Source organism: Drosophila nasuta, chromosome 2R (assembly GCF_023558535.2).
Source record: "Drosophila nasuta strain 15112-1781.00 chromosome 2R, ASM2355853v1, whole genome shotgun sequence".
Taxonomy (NCBI): Eukaryota; Metazoa; Arthropoda; class Insecta; order Diptera; family Drosophilidae; genus Drosophila; species Drosophila nasuta.
This window is the reverse complement of record NC_083456.1, coordinates 1,294,953-1,307,037: the sequence shown is the minus strand read 5'-3', so window position 1 is coordinate 1,307,037 and position 12,085 is coordinate 1,294,953. Positions and strand designations below refer to the sequence as shown.

Sequence of the window (12,085 nt, the reverse complement as noted above, 5' to 3'; positions counted from 1 at the left end):
TTTTGGATTTGTTGAATGATTTCAGTAATTTAAATTAGTCGAGTAAGTGAGATGGAAATGCAAATTAATGCTTGAACATAATTTGCTTTCCTTTCATCAAACATCCACAAAACTGTTTTATAGAATAAAATTTGTAAACTCTTCATTTTCACATTCGATTGCATTTTCTTTTGAACTGACACCTTTAATTCAAACATTATTGTTTCCAATACAACCCTTGATAAATAAGGAATGCGCATGCGCTTAAAGACACCCAAAATGTAAAACTCGTATTTCTGATTCTGTCAAAGATAATTCGTCATCTTTCCAGTTACAAGATATAACAAAACTGAGTAGCAATGCCGTGTGTTGGTTGTGAAAAAGGTGAGTATCTGATGATTAAATAAAAGATCTATCAATGATAGTAAACAAATTCTCATTATGCAGAGTGCAAGTGCACTGCTGAGAAGTGTTGCGATAATTGCAAGTGCAAATTGCCTGGCAAATGCGGCTGCAATACTTCTATCGGGGCCACGTCATCGAGTGGAAACAGTTGCAAGAATTCAGGTTGCGTCGGCAACAAATCCGAAAATGGCTGCTGTAAGGACGATAAGGGCTGTGTGCGACAACAAAAATAAATGTTTTATTTTAATTTTTTTTTTTTATATATATATTGCTAGAAGAGTTCATCATTATACAATTTTTCATTTGCTCCAAATTTAATCCCGACATTTGTAAACTTATGAGCTATACATTACCAGCATTGTTACTATGTGGTGATATTGGCAACGCACTTTGCTTATGCTCAAATAAACAATATAAATCTAAAAACAACCAAAGTGTTGAATGTGTACATTTAACGAGACAGCAACAATGTGCATTTTATTATACATATCAAAAGGCGTAAGGGGCAAGAATTGCTCACATATTTGGATAAAAAAACATAAAATATTGTGGAAATTAAACCAGTTTAAATTTGCAAGCAGTTTCATTATATTACAGCGTTACATTTCAAGTTTCAAGTTAACTTCTTACATTAGGTACATACGCATAGATTAAAAAAATTAAAATCGGATTTTCAACAAATACAAGCCACTTACCAAATAAGTATGAATATTATTGTTTATATGATAATTATTAAATATGTATATAGATTGATTTTATATATTCAGCCACAAGCTAAACTAGTGCATCGGGGTAATATAAACAACAATAATCCTCTCGGAGCGATTTTCGAATTAAAATTTATACAATCACTATGAAAAAATGAAAAAGGTTTACCGAATTATTTAATTACTCATAATTAATTCCGCTTTGATTTTCGCTTTTTACGACTATTTGTAATGGTCGCGCATGAAGAGCTGGGTTCTAAGTTTAACGAGTTTGAGACCGAACAGTTGGCTATAGTTTCGTTTTTGGACCTGGTCAATTTGCCCCAAATATTGTTGAATACCTCTTCGACTCTGCTAATGTTGCTGCTATTCGTACTGTTGCTATTGTTGTTTATAGTGTACTTGTTTAATTTATAAGAGACATTGTTATTATTGTTATTATTAGGTGTTTGTTGTTGCTGTTTTGTAGCGGGAGACGGCTGCGTTTTAGATTGTGCTAATTTGGCGTATTCTCATGAACGCTTCGTCTTTCCATTTAGCGCCGAAGAGCGTGTAGTGCTGCCGCCACCAACAGCAGCCTCCGCCGCATGCGTGGCCACATGCTGTATTCCCTTTTCCATACAACCCTGATAGATAGGTCTCATGAACTGAAAATATGTAATACTAAGATTAGGGGCTAATGTGCATAATTAAATTGCTTACATTTTCCCACATTAGTGTTGCGAACTCATCCAGTTTGCCTCCAAAGTCGCTGAGCTCTCCGCTGTACCTATTGATGGAATAGGAGGCTGTTAAATTCAAGCTGAGATTGGATTTGACTTGCGTCGATATACCCACCTAATGTAAGCCCAGAGAGCAAGGGTTAACAGGGCTACACCCATGACCAGGTTGCAGAAATTGGCAAACGTGTAAAGTCCCACCAGTCCGAATATGCCACTGATTATATACATGATGACAGCACACGCAAAGTAGACGGCCGGGGTGCGCGCTGCCTTGAAAATATTTTTACTTTCATTGTGGGCTCGATAGTTGACGAAGACCTCCTCAAGATCAGTGTCCAGTTGCTGACGGAATTTCTCCGTGAATTCTTCACCACCCATTTTGCGTTTCGCAGCAAATTGAAACAGTGCCTTGTCCTTAACGCGCAAATGCTCCGTCTCCAGATGTGCGGTACTTAAGTACGGTCGAGTGCCGCCGCAGACTTCCTCCATGAGTTGATTGTACAACTCTTTGGCGGCTGCAACTGCAGTTAAATGATTGGCCTCGGCAGTGGCTACCAGCATGCTCTTTGGCTCCGGCAATTCATTACCTTTGTATATGTTCATATACGACTGGAAGTACTGAATGAGATCACGCGCTCCCACTCTTTGCCCACTGATCTCTTTGTAGACCAAATTGTCCGGCGCCAATAACATGGGTACCAATGTGCGTAGGCTGTTCTTAAATTCGGGCGTAATATCTCTTAGCTGTCCATCAAACTGTGGGTTTGTGGCAACATTGAGACCTGGATGTGGCATCAAGAAGCACGCCACTTCCGTGAAGCACGATGAAATGTGACGACGCAGTGATTGCAATTCTGGATGCTGTTTGTCCGACACCTCTAATCGACGTTTGAGTATCTTATCGCCTCCGAAAGCGCCATACTCCGCTTCGTATGGAAAACTCCAATCGCGCACCAGAAACTGCAGTCGCTGGAATGGCTTCTTGCCAGTGTCGGCGAGCGCCAGGCGGCCGTATTCAGTAAAAAGTTGCAGATGCTGCAGATCATCCTCTTGTATGTTCTGTGACAGATTGTAGATTTGCACCGAGGACAGCATCGTGCTCAGTGCAAATACCGTGGCACAATCGCGAACCGTGCTCTGGCTATCAAAGGCACCCTGTGTATCCAGCAGTATGATAGCGATCTTGTCACCATTGGGATAATCGTGCAGGAATATGTCAGACCACATTAAAATGCCCGTAGTATCACGCTCGGAGCCACCGCGCCATGAAAACCCAGAGAGTGGCTCCGATTCATCGCCAAGCCAGTCCGCTACATCATGCCGCACATACTGCAAAGCAACAATTGTATTAAATGTGAATATATTACGATAATAGAGTCTATATATTATTTACTGTACCTTCGAGTACATGTAACGTAGAAAGAAGTCGAGCAGAAAGCTCTTCCCTTTGCGAAACGCACCCGCTACGGAGACAACGCAGACATATCGATCCTTCACCTCGTCCCGCATCAGTACCTCACTTAGGGCATCTTCGTTGAGCACAAATGTATGCTCCTCAGATGCATTGATTACCTGTACGGCTGAGCCGCCCATTGTTCTTGATGTCGGTGTCGCTGTCTTCTCCATGTGTGTTCGTTGTGTGCGTGTAAGTATCAAATCGAATCAAATCTCCTGTTGAATTGAAGTCGGCGTTAAATGTTTAAGTTGTTTTTAACTGCTGCAAAAGAACCAAACAAATTTGAAATATGTTGGAAATGTTACTTATACAAACATTTCAGAGATGGAAAATAATCAGTAATAGCTTAGAATTATTGAAGTAGGTCGACGTTAGTTTTTTCGCATATTTTTGAAATTGTCATTGAACGGAATAAATATTAAAAAATTTTAAATTCCATAAAAAAAAATAAATAAATAAAAACAAAAAAAAATATGCAGAAATGCAAATTTTCAAGAAATTAAAGACCCATTTTCAGTTAAAGCGCTGTTCCCAGATAAGCAAAATTTTGAACGTACGGAAAAATATATATTTCCACAAGTTTTAGAGTGACCGTTTTTGCCAACCTTTATGAACCTAAAATTGGCACGGAAATGGTAAAAAACAAAAATTTATGGCCATTTGTCTATTAAATAAATGCAATTAAAAAAAATATATAAATAAACAGATGAAATCACATTCATTCAATCCATATTATTGTACTTAGATGCAATATTATTTTGATTTTAATACCACAATATTAATTAATGTTATTTCTATTCACGAGAAAATGCCTAGACGCTTCTCTTCACTTTACGGATATGAGTGTGGCATAATGGGTTGACTATTTTTTTGCATGCTGAAATGCTGATTTGATATCCACATAATTCAAGTATCGATCAATATCAATTCGCTTCAAAATGTGTGCTGGAAACCGCAAAAATTTAGCATGTTCTTTTTTTATATGAAATTTCTCGCATCTGTGGTATTCTTATTATTTTCAAAATATATCAGTTAAAGCAAATAAGACCTTAGATATTACTGTAAGTATCAATTCAGTCGGACACGGCTAAATCGTCCGGGCTGTGCATGCTTCACATAAGTTTGCTGGAGGCACTAAGCTATAATACCCTATATAGGTAGGTGGTATAAAAATGTAATTATAATATACTAATTAATTTGTATATGCTGTCTGAAGGCCTATATAAAGTGTATTGTGCTTGATTGCCAAAATTGCATGCAACAGCCGACAAGTGAACTCGAGAAATCCTTAATTGCGACAGTTCTATCAAATATGTTTGCTTCTGAGAACGCGGCAGGCAGCCGTTAGCATGGCATGCTATAATGTGTGGTAAGGCAGACAGCCTGCAATTATGAGAGATCGCCAAAAATAAACTCAACAATGCGCTAGTTTAATTTGACACTCGACAGGCACAGACGACAGAAGTCAAATGCAGATAGAGAAATATTTCTCGTTAAACTGAAAAGCAGGTGTATGCGTGAATGATTTGGATTTCAATACAATATTCCACATTGAAATATAATAACAAACGCATTGAAAATACCATTTATCATTGCGAGTGCTACCTTTGGCTCTATCTCATCTCTATCACCCTTCTTTTACGGAGCAGTCGCCGCAATTGTTGCTGCTGATGATGACGTTGACAACTTTGTCCAGCTTTAAATTCTAATTGGAAAAACAATCCAAACAACAAGATACACTAATACAACATACACGCATGCATTTGATAACAAAATAATTACATTTCCTTATGTGCAGGTGAATGTGTTTGTGCCACCACGTATGTTTTCTCATATACTATATATTCGCTTTAGGTTCCGATGTAATAATTTATTGAATTAAATTTTTGAAGATAAACGCGGCGCAACCACAGTCGCCGCGACTGTCATTCAAATTGAACTGCACGGGCACGCAAGCAACCCCGCGGACTATGGTTCAAGTGTCTACATATGTATGCGTGAATGTATTGAAGTATTGGTCGGACCACCGCAATGAGCGAATGATCATCAAATTCTCTATTTTGCACTCTCTTTATATTCTCTCAGTTGACACTCTCTTCATTGTTCTGTTTTGGGCTCATTAGTGTGTGCGCTGGATGTTTTTAGTCAGCTAAACACACGTGCAATTTAAATTTGTTCAATTACAACATCACGTTTCATAACCGTGCAAAATTTAATTAGGAGATGTGTTTCACATCATTTAGAGAAATTTAAAATTTTCAACTCTATTGGCAATGCCGTGCAAACAATGTGTTTTACGAGCCGTCAAAGTTGATTTTTTAACATGTGTCAGAGGGAGACACCTATACGTATCTACAAGAACCAGTTTGATCTACGAACACAATTGAACAATACTAGTCGTGCTCTTTTGACGCAAACGAACTTTATTAAGTTCACGATGTAAACAATAAAAACAAAAAGAAGGTGAAGCAGCAGCAACAGTTTTGGTTTGTGAATGACGCCAGTGCTGGTGTTGACTGGAACTGGAATGATTGCTGAGAGACTGAGAGAACGTGAGAATGGTCAAAGCAAATCGAGGTAGCAGAGAAACAAACATCAGTATTGTTCTGAGCAGCGCTTACAATGCAAGAAAAAAAAAAAAGTAGCGCGCAAGAGGCAAAACATTATTAGCGATAAACCAAATAAGAGTTTAAATTGCTTAAATTAGACCAGACCAATCCAACAGCAAATCGTGTTTAATTAGCTTAATCAGAACAACTCGCACTTGCTCGGGGCACGACACCCAAGCCAACCCAGAGCTTATACATCAAGCATCAGCGTAACATGCAGGATGGACACCGCCCAATTGTCAACTGGTATAGACGCCAAGCATCCGCATGTATCGTGGCAATGGCTTTGCTGCTATGCTGCTGTTGTGTTCCCTTATCCATTCAACAACAATTGGAAATTCTGGCGTCGAAGGAACCAGTTTACTACTATGTGGGCTGTTACACGGCGAGAACGGACCTGCTGAAGGAGTCGGTGTACGCGAAGACACCTCAAACGTGCATCGAGATCTGCGAGCATCAGGATCACAGGTACGCCGTCCTCGCGGCCGAGAAGTGTTTTTGTGCCAATCAGCTAGAGGCGCGTGAGAAGCAGGATGACCAGCTGTGTCACACTAGATGCATGGCCAATAAGGCGCAGTACTGTGGCGGCGTTGGAGTCCATTCGTACTACTCGACCACGGTGCTGCGGCAACCGGCGCCACATCATCTGCGTGTGGTCAACAGCACGGAGAACAGTTTGAGTCTGGCGTGGGATGCATACGATGCAAGAAAAGTGCTACAAACTGGCGGCGCAGAGGATCCTCTTATGTCGCAGCAGCAAATCCTGAACTTTCGTGTCAAGTGCCATGTTTTAGAGACGTATTCAATTCTACCGCCGTTCCAGCAACCAGAGTTCATTGTGCAGAGCAGTGAAACGGGACTCGAATTGACCGATCTTCAACCATCCACGCTCTACAACGTTAGCGTGCTGGCCTTATGTGCGGTACCAAGGCAACAGCAGGAGCAAGAATGCGGTCATGCCACACTCTTGGCCAGAACCGAGGTCGGTCTGCCCAGCCCAGCTCCCAAGCAGCCCAAAGTTCTAGCACGCACTCCGAGCACCATCACTGTGGAACTGACCCCTGTGCAAAATAACAACGGGCCCGTATCCAAGCTGCTCTTCATTGTGGAGTTTGTGGATGACGCCCTTAGCCAACCCTTCGATACACAGCTACTTGGTAGCTGGCAAGAGGCACAACAGAATGGCGTGCCATATTACATAGCCGCCGAGCTGGACTACGATCGTCCTGAAGATAATCGCACCAGGCATTTTGTCATTGGAGATGGTAAACGTTACGGTCGATATCGCAATGTGCCGCTGGACCAACTCGCCAAGGACACAGCAATGGAACGGGAGCCTCATGTGCACATCAGCTTGGGCGTGGTATGTACATATGTTTGTGAGTGTCGTATCCCCTGGTAACAGCCTACTTAATTAGTTACATTGAGAATAGCAGATGTGTAAAAATCATGCGATCCTTAAAATAGTAATCTTATATTAACTCATTTGTAGACAATGGTCAGTTATTTAAAGAGTGCGATCATAATGTATAACGATAATCGGAATATTGTAGAAATAAGAAATTTACCAATTTGTCATAAATTGTTACTACAAGAAAATGGCGAATTTCTTAGACGTCAATCGGTTTAGAAATATGAAATGTGCAGTTTAACTTGATACCACAGACTAAATTATGAATCTGCAGTTAAAACTGTTGATTTTCGATTCAAGATAAGAAAACACTTCCAGACTTCCTTAGATATGTCTCAAAAAAAATCAGAATCAATTTGCCAGGTGAAGTGCAATTCTATATAATAAATTGAATAATTAAATAACTTTCCACTAACATCTTTTTTTTTTCAAGGTGAGCACACTGCAGAACAGCACAAAAATACTTTATACACGAAGCACACATGAACAGCACGCCAGTTCTTTGGACGACTTTAGTTATGCCACATTCGAAAAGGGGCAATCTTCGGTTGTCGCCTTGGCTGTCACATGTATCATCTTTGGCAGCTGTTTGATTCTAAGCCTTATCACGTATTTCTACTTAAGATACAAAACGTGTCACGGCCAAGGATTAATAAGCTCTAGACGACGTAATGCTCACGAGATGACTACACAACAGACACCCATTATCGAGCGGGAGAATAACGGTTATCTAATGGAGGACGATGTGTTGCCCGCGTCGTTGGAAAGCTTTAAGCAACAGCTACAGCAATTGGTCGATGGCCTTGAACGGCAGCCACGGAATGCTCTGAGACTCAACGTCAACGATGTCATTGGGTCTGGACGCTACGGTGAGATCATCAGTGGCAGACTCACTTCGACTGAAACTGTGGCCAAAGAGTGTGCACTCCATGTGCTATCAATGGATGATCTGAACGATTCTCAGACACAGGCGCATCTGCTGCGAGAATTACGCCAGCTGAAGAAGCTGAAGCAGCAACGTAACGAGTTGCTTCAAGATTTCTATGGCATCTCTTCAAGTGCAGATTGGTTCTATTTTATCTTCGAGCTGCACCGCGTGAGTCTTAAGCGACGCCTCATCGAAAGTCGACAGGCTGCGCCTGCCCCCCATCTGACCTCACTCACAGAGCAACTGGTCCTGCAGTGGATGTATGAACTGTCTAGTGCCTTATCGTACTTGGGCAGCTGCCAGGTGATCCACCGCCAGCTCTCCGGCTACAGCGTATATGTCATTGATGATTGCAAACTGAAGCTGAGCTACTTTGGACCTCCACACTATGTGAATGGGAATGGCCAGCAGTTGGATCCATGTCGCTGGCTTGCGCCGGAAGTGCTTCGTCATGGACAGAGCCATGCCACGGTCAAGTCGGATGTGTGGTCTTTCGCCTGCGTCGCCTGGGAGTGCTGTGCTTTAGGTGGCACGCCTTACGCTAACATTCCCAATAGTCAGCAACTCCTCGACGCCATCCGGGCCGGAGTGCGCCCGGCTCAGCCCGTTTACGTCTATGCTGATCTTTACCAGCTGCTGCTCAACTGCTGGCAGCTGGAGCCGAGCGAGCGCATTGGATTTGAGGATGTGTCTTTCGGTGTGCGGCAGCTGATGACTTCGGCTCGTCATGCGCTCTGTTTTGATCGGTTATCTTCGGACACTTTGGACACATTGCCGCTTTATCTGCCAATGCTTGAGACGCAGATTTAGTGGAAATGCACTTTGTATTTGAATAGAGACGAGGAGACTCGGCTGGACAACATATCAGTTTTGAAGGGAATGTGCTTGATGTAATTTATCGATTATTGTTTAACTTGTGCTTCTTGTGTATTTATTATGAACTATTTGCAATCCATAAATGGCGACCAAAATATAAAAACGATAAATGAAAGCTTTAAATGATTTTGTTTTGTCTTGATATATTTCATTTTTTAATGAATTTTATATCAAAATCAATGAAGAGCGAGAAAAAGCAAGCCCAAATAAGAGTAAGATTGCAATAAAATATTAACTCTCTTTTAGAAGCCTACAAAGAGAGCATGTGCTAAGAGAGCGTTGCTTAAACTAATAATATAAAAATTTAATGAATCATTGGCGATTAATCCGAATAAAGGTTGTCTAGCATTGGAGGTCAACTACATAATAATTGCTTACATCTGTATTTAATGAATGAATTAAATTTGCGATGGGCAACAGGACAAATAGAAAGAATGCATTAGTCATATGCATATTTCTAAGACGTTTATTCAGATAAATAGTAATGTGCAAGTAGGTGGCGACACGCACGCACGCCCACGTGTGCTTGCAGAGCTCCGTTGATTATTCCAATTGGAAACACACTGATAGTCGCAAGTAGCTACAAGAAGTGTGAACAGCTGATAAGCCATCGAATTGGAAATGGAAACAAAAACTAACAAAGGTAAAACACATGTCTGATATGACCAAAGTTTATAAGCAGCAGTGGAATATACACACATACATATGTATATTTCTATACGTACATATATTTATGTACATAAACAAAAGGCAACTTTTGCACTCGGAGTCAAGGTGAATGACGTTACCAAATGCGAAACGCAGCGAATCGAGTACAATCGAGTATGGCACTAAGAGCAATAATAATTGAAATTATCGTACATTGCATATACATACGTATCTGTGCATGTATTGGCAATACATATTAATAATAAATCAAATCTAAATCTGAAATGACGCTACGAATTGCCCGCCTATCCAAGATGAGGCAACCGAAGCTCGTGAACATGAATAAGAAAAGAGAGGTAAACCAAAAAGAAGCAGATCTCAGCTGTAATTTTTTTGATTGCACCATCCGACTCGTCGAATGCTTTGTGATTTTAATTTAACAAACAATTTACATCCAAAACACATATGGCGAAAACGCAATAAAATAAGTTTTGTTTTTATTCCGTATACATAGGAATTCGTATTGAGGTACGTAAGTTACAAAAGTGGTCAGCTCACACACATTATTGTTTGCTTCAAAAGTCATTGCGAACACTATATATTGTTAATAATCACTCACAAAGAATCTAAACATTACTCACTTTAATAAACAATTTGTCCAATAGCAAACTTGCCACTACCGCTTGCTTTGGTACTTTCTTTCTTAAATTTACTTTTGTTGCTAGAGGTGGAGAATCATCGATAATACTTTTGATGCATCGATGTTTTGAAAACTTAAGTAAACATCGATTTGTTTCAATTCGATTGTAGGTGAATTGGAGATAGGCAAGTGATAGCATATTGAAACTAGAAAATTACCGAAAATAACACTTTCAGTATTTTATTAAAAAAAAATACATATGCCTTTTTGCTTAAAATTTATTTATGGAATAGATCTTCGTATAAAACGCTGTTCCCAGATGCGCGAAATCAGCAGTTCCACATGCGAAAAAATAGACAACCTATTATTCCGCACTCATATCGGTAAAATGAAAAAAAGAATCACGATCGATAATTTAAAAAAAATTAATAAGAAAGCATTTAAGCATATTTTCGTAAAGAAAAATAGCATTTATTAATATTGGGGAGTCGCAATATTATGTATAAAATTTAAAATAAAAAAAAATTGCAATATTATGTGCTTGGGATATTGACGTCATAAAAATAGGCAGTTAATGTGATGTCATTTTTTTTTTATTTTTTTTAATAGCATTTATTTAATAGGCAATTGGTTGAATAATGTGTCCATGCATTTTGGTTTTTTACAATTTCCCTATCAAATTTCGGGTCATAAAGGTAGCCAAAATCGGTCACTCTAAAATTTGTAAAATTTAATAACAACATTCCTGTCGGAAGTGCTCGCCTCTCAGTAAACCCTCTTTTCTTTGCCTCTTTGTGTGATGCAGTTTGTTGTAAACACATGCATCATAGAACTGCATCAATGAGCTTCATACAGGAAGAAGAAGAATATTAGGAGCAATATAAACAAATTAATCGAAAATTAGCAATTTAATAAATTATGCGTAACTGGGGCCATTCAAAAAGTATAAGTATATATGTATAAATTTTATTATTATTCATCAAATTGATCGTCTTCTTTAAATATTTTGTTATGCCTTTGTCTATATTCTTTTATTTTTAATTTAATTTTTATACCCGCTACCCATAGGGTAAAAGGGTAACTTTGTGCCGGCAGGAAATGTATGTAACAGGTAGAAGAAGTAAAGTATATATGGTATATTCATGATCAGCATCAACAGCCGAGACGATCTAGCCATGTCCGTCTGTATGTCTGTGTGTCTGTCCGTATGAACACCTAGATCTCAGAGACTATAAGACATAAAGCTATAATTTTTTTTCGACAGCATTTATTATTTTTGCACGCAGATCATGTTTGTTTCAAATTTTTGCCACGCCCCCGTCCACTTCCGCAAATCAAGAAAAATCGAATAGCCAGCGTAATTTTCAAGCTACAATTGGTATAGACAATAATAACTATATTATTTACGATTTCTGAAAATTTGATTGCGATCAGATAAAAATTGTGGAAGTTATTAAAGAAATACTTTTGTATGGGCAATAACGCCTACTTACTAGGGGTCTTAGTTGCTTTGGCCGACAATCTGGTATATTGTACCGTCTATGGTATATTTTGAATGTGGTACTATATCGTTATAACAAATATACTGTTTTGTATAATTCTAGTATATTTATATTGTGGTATATTTTAAAAAATATCGCAATATTTTGCTTTTATTCAAAATGGGTAGCGGGTATCTCACAGTCGAGCACACTCGACTGTAAC

General features: G+C 39.3%; 2 protein-coding genes across 6 annotated transcripts; one reads left to right on the top strand and one right to left on the bottom strand.

The window, feature by feature from the left end:
- Positions 1–954: 954 nt before the first annotated feature.
- LOC132787680 (atlastin) lies at positions 955–10,488 on the bottom strand. 4 transcript variants are annotated; one of them, XM_060794918.1, is made up of 5 exons: positions 10,383–10,488; positions 3,212–3,530; positions 1,929–3,142; positions 1,794–1,860; positions 955–1,738 (listed from the first exon to the last, which is right to left on the bottom strand). In XM_060794918.1, the coding sequence occupies exons 2-5, from the start codon at positions 3,437–3,439 to the stop codon at positions 1,604–1,606; spliced, it is 1,644 nt and encodes a 547-aa protein (XP_060650901.1). In that variant the 5' UTR covers positions 3,440–3,530; positions 10,383–10,488; the 3' UTR covers positions 955–1,603. The 4 variants fall into 4 exon arrangements, with proteins under 4 accessions (XP_060650901.1, XP_060650903.1, XP_060650902.1 ...); XM_060794920.1 differs by having other exon boundaries at positions 3,212–3,527; positions 10,383–10,483; XM_060794919.1 differs by lacking the exon at positions 10,383–10,488 and adding an exon at positions 5,052–5,203.
- Positions 5,378–9,210, top strand: LOC132787678 (putative inactive tyrosine-protein kinase Wsck). 2 transcript variants are annotated; one of them, XM_060794913.1, is made up of 2 exons: positions 5,378–7,241; positions 7,723–9,210. In XM_060794913.1, the coding sequence occupies exons 1-2, from the start codon at positions 6,093–6,095 to the stop codon at positions 9,025–9,027; spliced, it is 2,454 nt and encodes an 817-aa protein (XP_060650896.1). In that variant the 5' UTR covers positions 5,378–6,092; the 3' UTR covers positions 9,028–9,210. The 2 variants fall into 2 exon arrangements, with proteins under 2 accessions (XP_060650896.1, XP_060650898.1); XM_060794915.1 differs by lacking the exon at positions 5,378–7,241 and adding an exon at positions 7,294–7,652.
- Positions 10,489–12,085: the final 1,597 nt, after the last annotated feature.

Coding starts and splice junctions, on each gene's coding strand:
- LOC132787680 (XM_060794918.1), bottom strand. CDS start 3,439: ATGGAGAAGACAGCGACACCGACATCAAGAACAATGGGCGGCTCAGCC. Junction 1,861..1,928: donor GCTCTCTGGGCTTACATTAG/GTGGGTATATCG, acceptor TTCCATCAATAG/GTACAGCGGAGAGCTCAGCG. Junction 1,739..1,793: donor CAACACTAATGTGGGAAAAT/GTAAGCAATTTA, acceptor ACATATTTTCAG/TTCATGAGACCTATCTATCA.
- LOC132787678 (XM_060794913.1), top strand. CDS start 6,093: ATGCAGGATGGACACCGCCCAATTGTCAACTGGTATAGACGCCAAGCA. Junction 7,242..7,722: donor TGCACATCAGCTTGGGCGTG/GTATGTACATAT, acceptor TTTTTTTTCAAG/GTGAGCACACTGCAGAACAG.